The sequence below is a fragment of the Microtus ochrogaster genome, unplaced genomic scaffold (genome assembly GCF_000317375.1).
Source record: "Microtus ochrogaster isolate Prairie Vole_2 unplaced genomic scaffold, MicOch1.0 UNK124, whole genome shotgun sequence".
Lineage (NCBI taxonomy): Eukaryota > Metazoa > Chordata > Mammalia > Rodentia > Cricetidae > Microtus > Microtus ochrogaster.
In genome coordinates this window covers 209,652-229,048 of record NW_004949222.1, presented here as the reverse complement: position 1 = coordinate 229,048, position 19,397 = coordinate 209,652, and the positions used below count along the sequence as shown (strand labels likewise).

General features: G+C 49.4%; 2 protein-coding genes across 5 annotated transcripts in view; both read left to right on the top strand.

Moving 5' to 3' along the window:
• The window catches only part of LOC101980514 (A disintegrin and metalloproteinase with thrombospondin motifs 10), an 89,098-nt gene extending 88,029 nt beyond the window's left edge, over positions 1-1,069 (top strand). Inside the window, exon 50 of the mRNA XM_026778300.1 lies at positions 666-1,069. Within this exon, the coding sequence (XP_026634101.1) occupies positions 666-742 (77 nt within the window). The 3' untranslated portion in view covers positions 743-1,069. The remainder of the gene's footprint in view (positions 1-665) is intronic.
• A 7,227-nt stretch (positions 1,070-8,296) lies between these two features.
• Positions 8,297-11,510, top strand: Znf414 (zinc finger protein 414). Of its 4 annotated transcripts, none has more exons than XM_013355395.2 (7): positions 8,297-8,419; positions 8,998-9,280; positions 9,532-9,639; positions 9,729-9,834; positions 10,220-10,554; positions 10,625-10,675; positions 11,094-11,510. In XM_013355395.2, the coding sequence occupies exons 1-7, from the start codon at positions 8,417-8,419 to the stop codon at positions 11,420-11,422; spliced, it is 1,215 nt and encodes a 404-aa protein (XP_013210849.1). In that variant the 5' UTR covers positions 8,297-8,416; the 3' UTR covers positions 11,423-11,510. The 4 variants fall into 4 exon arrangements, with proteins under 4 accessions (XP_013210849.1, XP_005371780.1, XP_005371779.1 ...); XM_026778293.1 differs by lacking the exon at positions 8,297-8,419 and adding an exon at positions 8,543-8,870; XM_005371723.2 differs by lacking the exon at positions 11,094-11,510 and having other exon boundaries at positions 10,625-10,780.
• Positions 11,511-19,397: the final 7,887 nt, after the last annotated feature.

Here is a 19,397-nt window from a genome sequence, read left to right as displayed (position 1 = left end):
CGTGTGTATGTGTGCATCTGTGTGTATGTGTGCATCGTGTGTATGTGTGCATCGTGTGTATGTGTGCATCGTGTGTATATGTGCATCCGTGTGTATGTGTGCATCCGTGTGTATGTGTGCATCTGTGTGTATGTGTACATCCGTGTTTATGTGCATCCGTGTGTATGTGTGCATCTGTGTGTATGTGTGCATCGTGTGTATGTGTGCATGTGTATGTGTGTGTGCAGGCGCACATATGTGCATTCTTTTGTTTTATGAAGGTACACACCTGTCATGGTCTGCACACAGAGGTCAGAGGGCAGCTTACGGTGTCAGTCCTTCCCTTCCACCTTGTTTGAGGCAGCGTCTTTTGTTGCTCGCTACAGTATATGCCAGGCTAGCTGACCCGAGCATTTCCAGGGTTCTCCTGTCTCTACCTCCTGTTGCACCATAGAGAAACATGGAATAACAGATGTGTCATGTAGCACTGCATCCGGCTTTTGTGGATTCTCACTCGGGCATGACAAGTACTAAGCCATCTCTCTGGCCCATGCATAGTATGTTTGCAGACAGGCAGAACCATATGATACCATGTGTCCAAAGCAAACAAAATATCCAAGATGAGTATAAGATAGAGACAGAGAAAGCAGTGTGCACTGGGCATCTCAAGCTCTTCTCTCCCACAGATCCCTCTGGCTGGTGGAAGGGCCGACTCCATGGCCAGGAAGGTCTCTTCCCAGGAAACTATGTGGAGAAGATCTGACTATCCACCCACCAGTCTGCCTGCTTGCCCTGCCAGTGGGAGCTTTGATTTCCCTGGCTGCACTGGCCAGAATGCTCAGGCCTGTGGCCTCCAGCCCAGGGAGGGTCACCACCGTCACACCCCATGCCTGGTGCTGGCCTCCCATGGGTTGAATCGCTGTCCAAGTCTCTGTTTCATCGTGTGTCCGATAGGATTCACTGCAGAAACTACCTCCCAACTGCCTTGTGTGTGTGAACCCTGAGCGCCAAGTGCTGTGCACAGTCCAGGGTCAGGGGACTTTGACAGTCGGCTCTCCACCTTTCTCTCATCACTGAGGCAAATAAACATGTCGGGTAAAAACCAGGAGAAAATCACTGAGTTCTGGGGCTGGGGATGGGGCTTAGTTGGTAGAGTGCTTGCTTCTCAACGTGAGGCCCTGGGGTTCATCAGGACCCACATAAAATCAGACATGGTGGTGCATGACTGTGATCTCAGTAGTCAAGAGACGGGGACAGGGACACCGAGAGTGCAATGTCAGCCTTGACTATACGGTTGATTTTAAAAACAACATATATATATATATATATATATTGTGTGTGTGTGTGTGTGTGTGTGTGTGAGGTCTGAGGACACCTTTGTGAAGCCAGTTCTCTCCTTCCCCCATGTAGATTCCGGGAGTCAAACTCATGTCATCAAGCTCTGTGGTGAGGCCTTAGCCCCCAGGCCGTCTCACCAGCCCTAGATAACCAATGTTGAGGATGTCCTGGGCGATGTAAGACTTTGGTGTGGGGGTGAGGAAAGTACTCTGAAAAGTCCTTCTGCTTCTGCGTTTGCCTCAGGAAACCATCCTTGGCTGGGAAAACAAGCACAGGACGTAGCTGGGCCTCCTGTTGGCCAATCATTCTGCAAAAGCATTTAACTGTCCTTGAGTGTGGCTGGACCCTTCCGTCTCTGAGTTCTTATACACTCCAGTTCAGAAGCACTTGTATAGCATAGGGTTAAATCACAGTACTGAGAGAGAAGAGAAAATAATGACTTATTATATAGACCAGGCTAGTCTTGTTTGTTTGTTTGTTTTTCGAGACAGGGTTTCTCTATAGCTTTGGAGCCTGTCCTGGAACTAGGCTTGAGCCACCACCACCACCGCTCAGGCTAGTCTTGAACCTCTACAAATCTGTCTGCCTTTGCCTCCCAAGTTCTAGAATTACGATTTATTTATTTTAAATAATTTTTTGAGATTATGAAAACAATTACATCACTTTCCCCTTCCTAAATACAAAAATACAACCTGCTCAGTCTATAACGTCAATGTATGTATGTGCTTTCAGAGTTGACACCTCGTCCTGGATAACCATGGTGTGCTCTTCCCTGGGAAGACTGTTTCTCATGCTCTCAGCATCCCTTAGGTGCCTGTAACTCTTTGTCTAGGGTTGAGGCCTCACAAGCCTGGCCCCCCCAATGGCTATGGTGAAGGAGGAGGGTCAGTGAGATGGCCAGCAGGCCAGTGCGCTCGCTGTTCACTCCTGGCAGAGCCCACATAAAGGTGGACTGGGAGAGCTGACTATGCAAATCTTTCCTCTTTCTACCCCCCTCCTGCTAACAACAAACAGGGGCTGCAGAGATGGCTCGGTGGTTAAGAGCACCACTGCTCTTGTAGAGGTCCAGGGTTTGATTTCCAATACCCACAAGGTGGCTCACAACCATCCATAACTCCAGTCTCAGGGTATCCAACACCTTCTGGCTCCCCTGGGCAGCAGGCACACACGGGGTACACATACACATAGGAAAACACTTCTATACATAAGTAGGAATAAAATATTTAAAATAATAACAATAGTACATAAACTGCTTAAGAGCAGCGGATGATTCGGCAAGTAGAGGTGCTTCCTCCAGCACTGACAATATGCGCTGCGTGTTGAGGACCACGTGATCAGAGATGAGAACTAATTTCTGCTAGCTGACCTCTGACCTCTAAATGCACAACATGGTACATGTTTTCCCATACACACATAGCAAAAAAAATTAATGGCAATTTTTAAATAAATAAATTTTCCTTACCAAAGGAGCAGGCTGGGGATGTAGCTTAGTTGGCAGTGTTTGCTTAGCATGAAGGCCTGGGTTCCAACCTAGCAGTGAAATCTGTCATGGACTAGCCCCACATAAATCATTCTGACCAGTGCAGAGGCGTGGGAATATTAAAGACACAATTCACATGACAGTATGGGGAGGGAGTTTCAGTGATCATTTAAATCCTGAAATCATCCGCGTTTATTTTTCAAAAAGCTTTTATATCAATGTAAGCTGGGGGGAGGGGGGACAAAAACTTCATTGGCATTCTGTTTCCTAGGCAGCGGGGGAATGGCTTAAGTCATGGCTTGCTTATGTTCAATTTGTCAGGGAGGCTGAAAACACCTCTTCCCCAGGTGACCTCATAATTACAATAGAAAAAGCAGAATGACATTAGCGTATCCTGACCACTTTGAGGATGATGCCAGGTTTGCTTTTCTATCAAAGGAGCTGGGCGACCGTGCCAGATGCACCAGTTAGTCTCCCAGCTACTCCAACCGTCAGACAAATGTGGAAACGGCCTGCCTTCTCGGCTCCCACAGAAATGGAAGGAGGGAAGAGACAAGAGAAAGGAAAGGGAACAGAAGAGAAGAAGAAAAACAAGGTTGAGGAAAGTAGCTCATGTAGAAAGCCCTGGGTACCTTCCTGAGCACTGCATAAACCAGCTCTCATCCCAGCACTCAGAGGGCGAAAGCAGAATCAAGAGTGAAAGTTGCCGGGCGGTGGTGGCGCTAGTCTTTAGCACTTGGGAGGCAGAGACACCTGGATCTCTGTGAGTTCCAGGCCAGCCTGGTCTACAAAGTGAGTTCCAGGCCAGCCTGGTCTACAAAGTGAGTTCCAGGCCAGCCTGGTCTACAAAGTGAGTTCCAAGACAGCCAGGACAGCCATAGAGAAAGCCTGTCTCAAAAAAAAAAAAAAAATGCAAAGTCATTTTGGGGCAGCCTAAGCTACATAAAAGAAAGAAAGAGGAGGCAGAAGAGGCAGAAGGGGTTTTCACTCTTTCCTTTCAAGCCCTGGCTTTACTGGCACAGAGGATACCCCACTTAGAGGAAGGGAGGCTCCTGAGAAGGGTAACCGGTTAAGTGTTGGACAGGGTGCTGGAATTGGAGAAAAAAACTGAGGCTGGATAAATCAGGTTAGGGACAGCTCCAGACTGTGAACCATTGTTACCTCAAACCCACCCAGTCGTCAGCTCCCACATCCTGTGGGTTCTTTCACAAAATGTCTTACATCAGGCCCCTCCACCCACTTCCTTGTGGCCCTGCTCTTTCCTCAGCCTCACCCCTTCTTCCTTCCCAGCATAAACACACCTCTCCACCTTGCAACAAAGAGAGGCTGGGACTCCAGGCCAGCTGGTCAAGTGCTTGGCTAAATGCACAAAGCCCCAGGTTGGGTCCCCAGTACGGCATGCAGCAAATGTTGTGGTTTTATACCTACAATCCCAGCACTTCAAAGTTATCCTCGGCTACACAGTTGCCAATTTCACACACATGTTTTGAACACATCCACCAATACCTCCAGCTGCTCTCACAACCATCCATGTCAAATAAACCTGAAGATTTTTTCTGTCTTTCTTTTCTTGAATTTCCCCATCGAATCTAGCTTGTATTGTCGCATTATTCTTGGAAATGGGGCCTTGGTGTGTGGTCAACCTACCAGGGGTCACTGTTCCCTTGATGCTACCTTCTGTCTCTGATTCCTACGCTCTTTCTGATATTTCTTCTGAGAAGATGACCCCTGGAGGGAGAGGTATAACATACAGGTGCCATTTAGAGCTGAATATTCAACAGTCTCTTATTCTCTGTATGTTGGCCAATTCGGGAGACCCTGTCTGGTTGTTTCTGTTTTCAAAGATAAACTTTAGGTGTATGAGTGTTTTGTTTGTATGTCGAGCCATCTCTCCACCCGTGATCCCAGGAATAAAGACTCTGAAGAAGGCTGAGCGTGGTGACCCACTTTTAATTCCTGCACCGTGCTGTGTCCTTGGGCCTCCTCTTGAATTTGTTGTTATTGTTGGGGGAGGTGTTACTTGGAGATTTCTGGTTGGTTTGTTTGTTTGTTTGTGTTCTCACTAGGTAGCCCTGGTTAGTGTGGAAGTTTTATGTAAAGAAGTCAGGCCTTTCGCAGAGCTGAGACCGCTTCTACCTCCCAAATATTGGAATTAAAGATAAACATTCCTGGCTTGTTTTAGTTTTTTGAGACAGGACCTCACGTGGCACAGAATAGTATTGAATTCTATGTATCGCTGAAGATGACCTTGAGTTCCTGACTTTCTTGGCTCTACTTCTGGTGCTGGGGTGACAAGCGCACCTACCACAGAAGGTCTCTGTGGTTCTAGGGACAAACCTATGGTTTGTGCATGTTAGTCAAGCAGTCTACTAAGGAAATGGCATCCCCAACCCCTTTCTCAATTTTAATTTATTTTATTATTTGTCTATATGTATGTGTGTTTCTGAGTGAGTACAAGTGCCAGCAGAAAACATGCCAATTTTCAGGAACTGGAGTTAGAGATATTTGTGAGCAGCCATGTGAACTTGGGTTCTCTGCAAGAGTTCAATCTTGGAGCCATCTCTCCAGCCCCCATCTTTCTCAGTTCCTAAATGTCTTCCAACCATCTTCTTAGCCTAAGTAGCACATACAGACTCTTAGTTTATCTAGAAATATGCTGCATATAACGTCTACAGTTGTTTATGACTCAATAAACATCTCTTGAAAGCTTGGGTGCATAAGGATCTGGGATCTAAATTCTACTTTATCAATTACCCCAAAACCCATCCTCCAAATGATCACCAGAAGGAGATGCTGTGCCTCCCCCAGTTAACTAGCTGTCCCATCCCCCACCTGGCAGGGAAATGCCTAAAGCCAGAGGTCAACAATTCAAAATAGCTTCAGAACGTCCCTGAAACTGACTAAATTCACCTGCCAGAGTAAACAGCACAGGTTGCTGAGACTCACTTTCACAAAAGGCAGTCTGCAAATAAGACTCAGAGCCGCCAGCTGTCTGGAAGAGGTTTAGACCAACTAAGTCACTTGGAAAGGACATCCTCCACCCTGCTGAGCTGCTCCAGTGTGCTTGTGCTCCAGGGTTCCGGCTTTTGTGCGCTGTCACGCATTAAGGGGTGGGCTTTGGTGACGCCGCTGTCTTTGAGTCATTTCTGCTTCTCTGAGTAACCCCTCACTCATATTCCTATAAGTAACCACAGAAAGCCGGGCGGTGGTGGCGCACGCCTTTAATCCCAGCACTCGGGAGGCAGAGGCAGGCGGATCTCTGTGAGTTCGAGACCAGCCTGGTCTACAGAGCTAGTTCCAGGACAGGCTCCAAAGCCACAGGGAAACCCTGTCTCGAAAAACCAAAAAAAAAAAAAAAAAAAAAAAAAAAAAAAAAAAAAAAGTAACCACAGAAAATCTCTTGGTTCACCAAGGTGGGCTCCCTATCTAAGGTGAGTAAACATGTTTGTGTGTCCCTAGAAAAGGTATTTGTCACACAACAGCTCCTGCCACAGAAGCATCAAGTCCTGAGTTCTGAACCCCAGATATTAGGCCAGGTAGACACTATGGCCTCTCTGTAACTTCAGCCTCAGATGGTGGAGGCCGAGGATCCCCAGAGCAAGACTAGCCATACTGGTGAGATCTGGGTTCTATGGAGAGGTTCTGTCTCACCGAGTATGGACAGAGTCACCGCACGAACTTCCAGCCTTCACATGTATAAGCAACCAGGTACACATGTGCCCACACACATGTACCCACACACGTGTGCACATGTACCTGCATGAAACCCCTTCACTAACGCGCATGCACATACACATGCACCACACACATGAAAATGGGAAAATAATATTCATCAGTGACAGCATCAGAAACCACATTTTCTCACGTTTCCACCTCTCACGGAGCCTACGGGACCTACCCAAGTTCTCTTCCTGGCCTCCACACCACGTCTTCATTCTGTTTGCACAGTAGAGAGATCTCCTCACTGTAGCCCAACAAAGGGAAACTTATTCCTTGCCAGCTTCCGGAATGCTCAGCTTTCCCAGGTATCAAGGCTCAGCTCTCGGCCCCTCAGCCGGTTTCCCTGACTCATGGGCTCCATAGTACTTCTGTTGTTTGTTTTCTTATCTCGTAGGGCAGATCCAAGATCAGGTCTCTGCTGTTGTTATTGTCACTGTGTCTAGTGGCTGACTCCAGCCTCCCAAGAGCAGCACTACTGTCCCTTCCTGGCACCGAGTGTGCACTTACGAGAAGTAGGATGGGCGGGAAACCTCATTGCACGACACCAATGCACTTGGGATTCATGTTCACACCTTGCTACTTGTGGGATTTACCTATTCACTAAACCTGAGGTCCACAGTTCTGAATTAGGCTATTACAACAGATTTATTCATGTTTTTCCTTTTTTATGTACATTGGTGTTTTGCCCACGTGTATATCCATGTGAAGGCATTGGATCTCCTAGAACAGGAGTAGCAGACAGGTGTGAGCTGCCATGTGGGTGCTGGGAACTGAACCCGGGTCCTCTGGAAGAGCAGCAGTGCTCTTAACTACTGAGCTATCTCTCGAGCCCCAACAGATTCATTCTTACTGCACACTTGGATGCACTGAAAAATTCGAAACTTGCTAGGAAGAATGCTCTGTGCAGACATGAGGGATCAGGGTTCATGCTCACAGAATTCACGTAAATGAGGGAGAATTTGGATCCCTGGCACTCCCTGGGTGGAAGACATAGCAGTTACCTGTAATTGGGGCACTTGGGAAGTGGACACAGAGAATCTTCTGGCAAGTTACACCAGTGGGGACTGGTGAGCTCTAGCTTCAGTAACAGACATTGCCTCAGTAAATAAAGTGTAGAGCACCTGAGGAAGGCAATGTTCACTGTGGCCTCCATGTGGAGCACCTGAGGAAGGCAATGTTCACTGTGGGCCTCCATATGGAGGCTCCCATCTGTGCACACCTAGATTCACCTGCATATGTGTCTGTGTATCTCTAAGCTTAGTGTGTGGAGTGTTTGCCTAGCACACAGGAAAACTCTGGCTTCGACACCTAGTACCAACCGAAACCCAGTGTGGGAACATCCAAGTTCAAGGTAAGAACAACCCAGACCAATAACAACAATAATAATAAGGTGGTGGTGGGGAGCTGTTGTCAATTTTCAATGAAAAGTAAACCAATTAAAAGCAAACAGTATGGGAACACTAGTCTGACAGGCTGAGGTGGGAAGACTGAAAGTCTGAAGTCAACCTGACCTGGTATACGAAAAGAAGAAAGAGTACTGCTTTTCGCCTTTCCAGAGTTGGTTATGCCATATAGGGAAAGGATGGAGGTGCTCATTTTGCAGGCAGGCAAGGACGCTAGGGCCTTGGAGAGATTTCTCAGGTAGGAGCTTTACTTCCGCTTTTGCAGTCACTGAAACAAAATTCCCCCCGCCTAGGCGCAGCAAGATAGCGCCAGCCCCCTCCTCCTAGGAGGCTCAGGATTAGGCCACACCCCAGATCTCGCGAGATCTCAGGAGGGGGGAGGGGGGAAATGGCGCCGTCGTGATCGAGACCCCGCGTCGCCGAGGAAGTCGCCGCTGCTGGAGCCGGAGCCACCGGCTCCGAAGGCACCCGAACCGGAGGTCGAGCTGAGGGGAGGATGGTGAGCGTGGCATCCGGCACGCGGGCACGGAGGAGCAGTGGGAATTGACAGGGAGCGGCCCCGCGGCGCGCACCCCCAACCAGCCCCGCCCCTATATCCGGGTCCCCGCCCGCCGCTGACTGCCCCTTGGGCCACGCCCACTCTGCCCGAACTCGGCCCCTGAACCTCAGGTCCTGGCGCTGAGCACGGCTCTAGCACGGCCAGCATTGTAGGCCCTGCTGCATTTTCCAAGTTGCTCCCAGGCCGGACCCTCGCCCACTTTCCTAGGCCACGCCTCCGCCCATGGTGCCTTTCTCCTGTCAAAGTTGGAGAAGGGATGTTAACGATGCTCTTCTATGCATAATCCCTGATATAGACTTTCTTCTGCAACTGAAATTAGGAGACAGTAGCTCAGTCTGCCCTCACCTCCCGTAACTCATCTTGCTGGTGACTCAGAAAGTGGAATGGCTGGGTAATATCTGGCGGGGGTGAGAGGGAGTTAGAAACCCCGAGTCTTGTGGGCCTTAGGAATGGAAAGACCTCCCTCTGTCCTAGGCAGACTCTGATCCCAGCCTTATTCTAGCCACTTCTTGCACCAGGAGGAACCGTCCAAGCCCAGCCCGGACATGCTAGCCACTGCAGAGTCCAGCTCCAGTGAGCCCGACAAGGAGGTGGAGTCTCCAGATGCGGTAGCTACAGCCACGTTCTCCTCCGTGGAGGAGCCAGGCCCTAAGCCGACACCCATACCACCAGTGTGGGACCGTGGAGGACCTCCGCAGCAGGTCGCCGCTCCAGCCCCAGACAACTGCCAGCCGGGCTCAACCAGCACAGCTGTGGGGACCAATGAGGACCTGAGGTTGCCCAGACGACGTCCACCACCAGGTGATCTGTGATGGAGCCTTCATAGGTCCATCGGTAGGACTGAGATGGTCCAGGATCAGGAATTACCTTGTATCCCATCTAGGGGGTTCCTTACCATTTTCTGAGCACCAAGGCTTTGCAGGTGTAGCAGTCAAACCTATCCAGCCTTTCCAGGCAATTTATTCTAGTAGTGAGGGGAGGGGAACTTGTTCAAGGCTTTGAGAATGGGGGGGTCAATAAGGAAAAATTGATGACGCCCATCTATTCCGCAGGAAAACAGATACCCTGCTCTAGCCCTGGCTGCTGCCTCAGTTTCCCCAGTATTCGTGATCTGGCACAGCATCTCCGTACCCACTGCCCGCCCACACAATCACTGGAAGGTAGGCAGGTTAGGGTGGAAGAGACAGAGACACCCCCCCAGGGTCAGTCCTAACCACCCCACTCCACACCTGCCCTTCATCTCTACCAGGCAAACTCTTCCGATGCTCAGCCCTGAGCTGCACTGAGAGTTTCCCCAGCATGCAGGAGCTGGTGGCCCACGGCAAGCTACATTACAAGCCCAACCGCTACTTCAAGTGAGACCTCGACCTTCTGCTCTGTTGGTCCCTTTCTAGTCTGTGTGGAGGAGGGGCGGGGCAGGTTGGGACATAACCAACCCCAGCAGTGCATGGAGGATGGATGTGAGTGACCGAAGGATCAGCTGGAGTGGCAGGGTACACATGCTGTGGTTCTGTCCTGTTCCATCTCACTTCTTAAATGGATAACTGGCTGCCCAAGGAAAGTCAGAGCTTGAGGCTCTGAGCTGGAGAGGTCGGGAAGGATCAAGACTTCCATAAGGGCACAGAGTCACAGAGATTTCAACCTAGATACCCTTCCCACATCCTGGTCCCTGGGTAGCAGTGGCTAGACCTCTTCCTATTGTTGCCTAGGAGACAGTTCAGCCCTGTGTCTCCCCCCCAGGTGTGAGAATTGCCTCCTGCGCTTCCGCACTCACCGCTCCCTCTTCAAGCATCTGCATGTTTGTGCAGAGCATGCTCAGAGCCCAGTCCCACCACCACCCCCTGCCCTGGACAAAGAGCCACCCGTGCCCGAGCGCCCCGCAGACTCCGACCCTTCATCTACTCTGAGCCTGCCTTTCCCTCTACTTGAGCCCTTCACCTCTGCCCCCACTGGGCCCTTCCTTCCCTACTTGAACCCTGCGCCCTTTGGACTGAGTCCCCCGCGACTGCGCCCATTCCTGGCTGCTGCTCCAGGACCTCCAGCCTCCAGCACTGCCATCTGGAGAAAGAGTCAAGGTGAGTGTGAGAACCAGTTGCCTGCAAAGCTGATTGGGCCCACCTTTATTTACCTGCCTCTTTCCTGCAGGTGCTGCCGGAAGTCCCAGAAGACCTCAGGGCGGCTCAGATGCGCCCTCAGGTGCGTGCAGGTGACGACCAGGGCAGGGTGGAGGGGCCTTCATTCCTGTGCCCTGCGCCGGCCCTGTGAATGCCCGGAAGCAGCAGTGCGTGTCCTTTGAAATACATGATTTTTACCTTTCAAATGCCTGGCACCTATACCTTCATCTGCGTCGGCGTTGTGTAAAAACTTGCGCCTTGTCCGTATCTGAGTGGTCCTCTCCTGAAGAGGTCCAGGGATGGGAGACAAACTTGGTGCCTTCAGTGATTGGCAGTCAAGCCCAGGAGAAAGGACCCAACTCCCTGGACCCTGGAAGCTGAGGGGGACGAACATAGGGAAAAGTCTAATTTGCCCTGGCCGACATCCACCATCCCTGTGGAAAGGTCCTCTGGGGTGGAACCCAGGACTGACCATGGCCTGCCTGCCTGCCTACCTGCAGGGTACGTGGCCCCCAGCCGCATCGTGTGGGAACACACGCGTGGCCGCTACTCGTGCATGCAGTGTGACTTCTCCACGGCCTCACGGCCTACTATGACACTGCACCTTCAGGACCACCGCCCCAACACCCCCACAGACCTGGCGCCCGGGTCCCTCCGTGCTGGTGCCCGGGCGGGTAAGGCTCAGGAATGCTTCAGCATGAAGCCTGCGGCAAGAGGTGAGGCCCAGGCTCAGCGGCCGCCCCCTCAGCACCACACAGACCCAATCTCATTTGCTCCTGCTGTGTCACAACTGTCAGAGGGGGAGCGTCCCATTTTTTCACAGTTCTGAACCAGCTGTGTTGGCCTGGGTGGGAGAGCCTGCAGAGATTTTTGTAATTTGAGGGGGGAGGGGATAATAAAGGAGGTGTCTTTGGTCCTGTGCTGTGTCTTAGGTCCCTTGCCCTCAGATAAGATTTTTGTTTATATTGTGTGTGTGTGTGTAAGTGTGTAAGTGTGTAAATGTGAGTGTGATGCCCATGAAGATTAGAAAAGGGTGTGAGATCCCCAGGCACTTGTGGGTGCTGGAAACCAAACTTGAGTCTCCTGCCCGCCCCTCAAATAAGCAGTAGGCTGCCACCTACTGACTGGGTCCAGGGTACCAACACACCATGGGAGGGGACTTAGAAGTGGCTTCACAGAACCTGACCTCCCTCAATACTTCTGTCACTGTCTACCTGGCACCTCAGCCCTGTGCCACCCTAGCCAGCTATAGGTAGGGCAGACAGTGCCCACCATTCTGTTCCACAACTTCCAGAAACCAGATAAGATAGAATTTTCAGTTGTTTTCCTTTATTTAAAAACCAAAAAAACAAGCAGGCAAAGGCAGGCAGATCTCTGAGTTTATACAGGGTTAGTTCATCAAAAGCTGTCTTGAAAAATAAAACATGGGACCAGTAAGACCGCTCATCACGTTCAAGTGCTTGCACAAGCAACCCTGATAATGTCAGTGTGAACCGAGTGAGGTGGGAAAGAAAATCAACTCTAAAGTTGTCCTCCTAAAGCCTGGTGGCCACACCTTTAATCCCAGCATTTGGCTTGATAAAAGTAGCAAGTTCTGCCCGGGTGGTGGTGGCACACGCCTTTAATCCCAGCACTTGGGAGGCAGAGGCAGGTGGATCTCTGTGAGTTCAAGGCCAGCCTGGTCTGCAAGAGCTAGTTCCAGGACAGACTCTAAAACTACAGCGAAACCCTGTCTCAACAAAACAAAAAAATCTTTTTGGGCTGGAGAGATGCCTCAGAAGAGCACAGGCTGCTCTACCAGAGGTTCTGAGTTCAATTCCCAGTAACCACACGGTGGCTCACAACCATCTGTAATGAGGTCTGGTGCCCTCTTCTGGCCTGCAGGCATACATGCAATCAGAACACTGTGTAATATAAATAAGTAAGTTCTCCATCTAGTTCTGCCTGCCCCACAGCCACAGCCACCAAGTTCACCACCTGTGAAGCCTTTGGTCTCAGAACCGTATCTAATATATGATAGCTCAGAGCTTATTCAGACCTAGCTTTCCACAATGCCTTCCTAACTCTTGATATTAAAAAAAGAAAACAATTTTTCTCCTGAGTGCTGGGATTAAAGGCGTGCACCACCACCGCCTGGCTGGCGAACTGAACTTTTATCTTCGTCTGCAGACCCCCTTCTGCCCCAGTCCCAGCTCTAGAGAGTTAGAGGTTCCTGTGTAAAAATACCAAGGATGGAGATGTAGCTCAGTAAGTGCTTGCCTAGCCCGCGCAAAGCTACCAACACCAGCAGTGCTGGTGGAGGCATTCATTTCAGAACTGGGGAGTAGTGTGGAGGATCAGAAATTCAAGGTCATCCCAGCTACATATGGAATACACACACACACACACACACACACACACGCCAGGCCAGGCCTCTCGTCTAGCTCCGCCATCAGAGTACCTGTGGAAGCAGCCTTTCAGCAGTCCTCCTCAGTGGGACCTACTACTATCTGGATAAAGACTCCTGTTTGGGGGCTGGAGAGATGTTACACTAGGTACAACCAAGATCTGAGTTCAGATTCCCAGCACCCACTTTAAAACTGGGCATGGGAGGGGGTAGAGAGAGCCAGGTCCTGGGGCCTTAATAGCCAGCCAGTCTAGCTGAAAAAGTGAGTTAACGGTTCTGTTGAAAGACCCTGTCTCAGTGACTGATCTCCACATGTGCTGGCTTGGTTATGTGTACTCCCCCACAGACAATACACGCCAACACAGATCCTGTTCTGCAGCCCAAAGGGATTCTCAAATCTCATATTCTTCTGTGGCCATAACTCTTCACAGCTGCTGCGTCTGGAGAAGAAAAACCCAAAGACCTCCTTGGTCCCACCCCACCTTGTCCCACTTACTATTCCCTTGATTCCTAACTCTGAGTCAGAATTGTCCTTTATGCCAAGACACCAGTCACCAGATGAGTTGGGTCCTCCAGGCCCTACATCACTGTCATAGTCCTGCCTTCTCTACCCAACTTCACTGCTTGTAGGCTCTAGAGAATGAAGTACAACAGCCATACTTCTGGTTTTGAATAAGTGAATTTATTAGGCAAAAGTAAAAGAACAAATATCAAGTGATTGGTGGGAAGTGGAGAGACCTCCTGGCCAGCCAGGCTAGCCAAAGAGTGAGTGTCAGGTTTTGTGAGAGACCTTGTCTCAAAAACTAAGTTGGAGAATAAAGGAAGACACCTGATGGCAACCTTTGGCCTCTGTAAACATAAGCACAGATTCATACACCCACCCACACGATAAAGTGGATGTCATAATGCTCGCACTATGGAGAGGCTAGATTTGGGAATGTCTGTTCAGTGAGTCTTGTCCCAGGAACTGAGTACTGGGGACAGATACCAGGAAACTATAGAACTTCCCCACACCCCATTCCCTGCCCAAACCACTAGCCTATTATCCTCCCTGCTTTTCATATAACCAACCTTTGCTCTTCTGAGAAGCTTTGCTAAACACCCTTGCCTCCTCCCCACCCCACCCCCATAACTCCCATAATTCCCAACCTCAAGCTGGGACCCTACAGAGTATTCTGCCTGAGCAGCTCAGAGGCAGAGGTTGAGTTGAACAGACTGAGCAAACTCCTGGAGACTTGTCTGCAGGGCAAGGTGGTGCCTGGCAACTGCTAGGCAATTATCCAGCCAGTTTTGTCACCTGAGTGATACCAGATTGCTTATCATTACCCTGGCTGAAAGAGGTGGGAAGTGGCCATGGTCCTGGATCCCAGCTCGCAGATCTCAGCAACCTGGGCTGTAGCCTCTCCTTCAAAGAACTTGACTGCTTCAGGCACACCGTGATCATTTCTTTGGCCCTCAATCATGTCAGGCTTCTGGCTCCATAGTTGAGTTCAAGCCAACTGGTCACGGTCATGCAGGCCACTTAGAGTGGGGAGGCCCTTGGCGGCCATGCTGGGAGCCTACAGATCACCTTGCATGCATCCCTGCTCAGTCCCTCAGGCTCCAGAGTGGACAGCCTGGGGAATCACCAGCTGTCATTTAGGCCTTTCACTTGTGCTGGCTTTGATGGCCTATGGTGTGTTTCTTCGTCAGTACATTTGTATTGTGTGTGCGTATGTTGTGTATCACACACAGGACAGCTGTGAAGCTGCTTCTTCCCTGCCACCTTATGTGGGTTCCAGGAATCGAACTTCGGTCATCTGGCTTACACAAGCAAGTGTCTTTACCACCACCATCCAGCCATCTCACTGGCTCACCGTTTTCTGATGTGAGACTGGGTCTTCACTCAATTAGCAAACCTGAACTGAATCTGTAATCGACCTGCCTCATCCTCCCAAGTAGCTGGGATTATAGGCATGACTTCTTTCATATCCCTACTGACTCCACTCACCATGATTCTGGAAACTCAAAAACCCAGACTTGGTTATCCCTGCCCACCTGAGACTCCTGTAATAGCAGCAGCTCAATCTCTGGGAACTATGACCCAGTATGGAATACAGAGGCATCAGAATCTTGATGCTTGTCTCCCTGCCTGTGAACAGTTTGGTCCATTCCCAAGAGTTAAACATGTTCTTGCTACCCCACCAGTCTCATACCACGCAATAGCAGACTTAAGCCAAAACATTCATTTATGTTGTTTCTAAGACCAGGTCTCACTGTGTCTCTTGCTGGATTGGTACTATGTAAACCATGATGGCCTCAAACGATGGGATTTTCTGATCCTCCTGTCTTAAACTCCCAAGTGCTGGTTTTTCTTTGAGACAGGGGCTCTCTATGTGGCCCTGGCTGTCCTGGAATTTGCTCTGTGGATCAGGCTGGCCTCGAACTCATAGAGATCCACCTGCCTCTGCCTCTCAGGTGCTGGGATTAAAGGCATGTGCCACGCAGGTGCTGTTTTATGTGGTTTTGTAACTCAAACCCAAGGTTTTGTGCATGCTGTACAAGTAGCTATCAACAGAGCTAAAACCTCAGATTTACTGAGCAGATTTTGCTTCAACGGAGTCTCAATTTTTTTTTTTCTTTTTTGAGACAGAGTCTCACTATGTAACCCTGGCTGGCCTTGAATTCACAGAGATCTGTCAGCCTCTGCCCAAGTGCTGGGATAAAGGTCACACTACTTTGTAGCCTGAGACTGGACATGCACTTAAGATCCTCTTGCCTTCAGTCTCCAAAGTACTGTGATTACAGACATGTGCCACTATTCCTGACTACAACATGCATTTGGGAATAAGTTTCTTTCATTTTTTGAATCAGGGTCTCACTATACAGCTTTGGCTGGCCTAGAACTCACTGGGTAGATTAGGCTAGCCTTAGATATGTACAGAACCCCCACCTCTGCCCAGGGGCCTAGAACATGTGCTCTGTATCAGGGTGACTCCAGTGATATCAACACTTATAGAACATGTGCTCTGTATCAGGGTGACCCCAGTGATATCAACACTTATACTAGAACATGTGCTCTGTATCAGGGTGACCCCAGTGATATCAACACTTATACTAGAACATGTGCTCTGTATCAGGGTGACCCCAGTGATATCAACACTTATACTAGAACATGTGCTCTGTATCAGGGTGACTCCAGTGATATCAACACACTTATACTCACCAGTGTACTGAAACCACCCTGCCAGGGCCCAAATAATCCCAGACAGGTGAAGCCATAGTCTGTGGAAGAGATCCTTCTCTTAACAGCTCAAGACATTCTATTCTGTTTCCAAACTGAGAATCATATCTCTACTGAGTGTTTTGTTCCTGTGGACTGAATCTTGCCATCAGGATTCTCCTTTACCTGTATCTACCTTGGTCCTTCTTTGGGCTCTCAAGGGCCGTTTCCATTTTCCTGCAACCCAGCCTTCTGGTTTCTTCCCTCTACTTCCTTTTAGCACTGGGAACTTGATGTGTCCTTAAAACCCCCTGCCTCCCCAGGGGCAATGATATTCAATCACCTCAGTGGCAAATCTTTAACATTATCATCAATGGCGATGCTTAAGCATGCATGGGCGGCCCGTTTTCGGCAGTTCTCCAGTTGTTACCATCTTGGGCAGTCTTAGACACTGCTGTCATACCCAAGGTTCCACTTTTCCTTTATGCGGTCTATCCAGCGGGTTTTTTTTTTTTTTTTTTGACTTCCTCTTTGCCTTATAATGTGCACTCCTCCAACCAGTGCTATCTTTGAGTATCTGCTGCAATTCATTCTTATACCCCACCTTACCCCAATCTATCCCAGTTGAGCCTTCTGCGGGGTACCCAGGCCTGGCTGGTGGGGCATTTGTTACCTGAATAGGGAAGTCCTGTTGAGAGTACATGTATCGAAACAAGGAAGGTAGATGAAGCAACACAGGACGACAGATATGTCCTCACCATTGCACCAGCCATATCCTAGCTCTAATTCTTTTCAGAGACTTCCTAAGCCCCAGAGCAAACTGTAACATCCCCACTCAGGTACTCTGTCCCTGTGGCTGTCCTGAGTTTGAGCTTGGCCTGCTTCTTTGGAGACCCCAAAGTCTTAAGAGTAAAGGGGACAATAGGGAATCAAGAGGCTAGTGACGGGGGGCTGGAGAGATGGCTCAGAGGTTAAGAGCACTGACTGCTCTTCGCTCTTCTAGAGGTCATGAGTTCAATTCCCAGCAACCACATGGTGGCTCACAGCCATCTATAATGATATCTGGTGCCCTCTTCTGGCAAGCATACATGGAAGGAATATTGTATACATAATAAATAAATAAATCTTTAAAAAAAAAAAAAGAGGCTAGTGACAGCTAGTAACTGTGTGCATTAGAGATGTGCTTAGGTATGTTGACCTGAGCTTGGGGACAATAGTAGGCAGGCAGGAACAAGGAGGGGACAGACAGGTCATCTCCGCCTCCTTCCTCCTCTGCCCTCCCCACCCCAACAGCCCCTATTTGATGTGTCAGCCAGTGGAGCAGAAACCACAGATACTTCCTCAAAGCGGCAGCCTAAGCTCAGAGCCCACTCATCGCCCCCTGAAGCCATGGTGAGTGAGTCCCCAAGCCCCTAGTACAAGTCCATTCTCGCCAGAAACAAGGGGCACAAGCAAAAACTGAGAAACTGGTAAACAGGCTCCATGGGTAGCCCGGCAGAATAGAGCTGGCAACAGTCTTGAGAATGAAACGCTTCAGGCAAAGGTAGAGAACAGCCAAGGCCCAGCTTGGGCTCTTGTGGCTCAGGCTTGGATCTGTGATTGCGAGCGGGGCAGGCTGGGTCTGCCTGGAATGGTATCTCCTCACCCCAGGTCAGCATCTGGGATGAGAACATCCTGTGGGGTAAGTGGGTCATGCACCTCCTGCCCTAGCCTCCCCCTCCACCACCACCCACCCAGCCAGTCACCCAAGCTAACCCTTCCTTATCTCTGTCTAGAGCTATTGCCTCAACTCAATGACTAGGGCTTCAACAAAGAAATGTCTAACTCTGGAAAAGAATTGCTTCCTTCCCAGAGGTGCTTCTGAATCCCTCCATCTCAGATGGGCTCACACGATTCTGCCCTCCCTGTCCTCCGATCTTTTTGACTCTAGATGAAGGAAGGCTGAGAGGCCCCTCAGAGAAGGTGTTGCCTTGTTATCTACTTGTACCTGTAACCTGTGGCAAATGGCCAGCTCTGAGAGCACCAGAATGTTCTGAACATACCATACAGTACATGTGCTCATGTGGAGAGTCTGCTTGCTGGTTGTGGGTGTTGTGAGCATTCCTCTGTATACACATCTTAGACTGAATGTATGCCTGTCTGTCTGTAGTTCTGCTTAGACTTTAATTTCTGTAAATATTTACTGAGTACCTACTATGTGCCAGGCACTGGGAAGTCACTGATGATCTAGATGTATGTGAAGGTTGGGTCTTCCTTGATGGCTTTCTACCTTCTTTTTCATGACAGGGTCTCTAACTATACCCAGAGCCTGTTGACTTAGCTAGCCTAGCTAGCCAGCAAGCCCTAGAGGATCTTCTCTCAAGGCCTCTCCAAGTGCTGCTCCTGGCTTTTTTATGTATGGGTACTGAGGATAGAACTCAGGTAGTCAGACTTTCATGACAAGTACTTTGCCTACTGAGCAATCTCTTTAGCTTCCCAAATAGACTTTAACAGTTTAGTCAAACTGGGTGTGGTGCATACACCTTAATCCCAGCATGTGGGAGGTGGAGGTAGGAGGGTAAGGAGTTTATTCTCCTCAGGTACATAGCAAGTTTGAGGCCAGCCTGGGATATATGAGACCCTGCTTCGATAAACAAACAAACAAGACAAAAACGCTAGTCAGTGATGTGCTGTGGCTCAATGCCACAGAGCTTGCTTAGCAAAGTACTGGGCTCCATCCCAACACTACAAAAATACAAACCCCCAAAACAACCTGGTTTTAAAGACATCACAGCAGAATGTAATATATTTTTATCAATATAAAAAATTTGATAGGTGATGGGAGATAGAAAGAGAACAGTTAGGAAGGGCAGTGAAGGTGGACAACTGGGCAAGGGAAACTGATTTAAAATAGGGTTGTCGGGCTGGAGAGATGGCTCAGTGGTTAAGAGCACTGTCTGCTCTTCCAGAGGTCCTGAGTTCAATTCCCAGCAACCACATGGTAGTTCACAACCATCTGTAATGAGATCTAGCGCCCTCCTCTGGCGGGTGGGCATATGTGGAGGCAGAATGTTGTATACATAATAAATAAATAAATCTTTAAAAAAAAATAAATAAAATAGGGTTGTCTCCTTAAGGAGTACTGTCGCAAAGACATGGAGGAAGAAGAGGACAGACCCGTGTATTGAGATTATGCATTACAAACATGACAGAAGCTATGAGATGGTGGGAAGTTTT

Excerpts from the sequence above, each read along its gene's own strand:
- Znf414 (XM_013355395.2), top strand. Across the intron at positions 9,281-9,531 it reads CAGACGACGTCCACCACCAG|GAAAACAGATACCCTGCTCT; the intron begins GTGATCTGTGAT and ends TCTATTCCGCAG. Across the intron at positions 10,676-11,093 it reads CGGCTCAGATGCGCCCTCAG|GGTACGTGGCCCCCAGCCGC; the intron begins GTGCGTGCAGGT and ends GCCTACCTGCAG.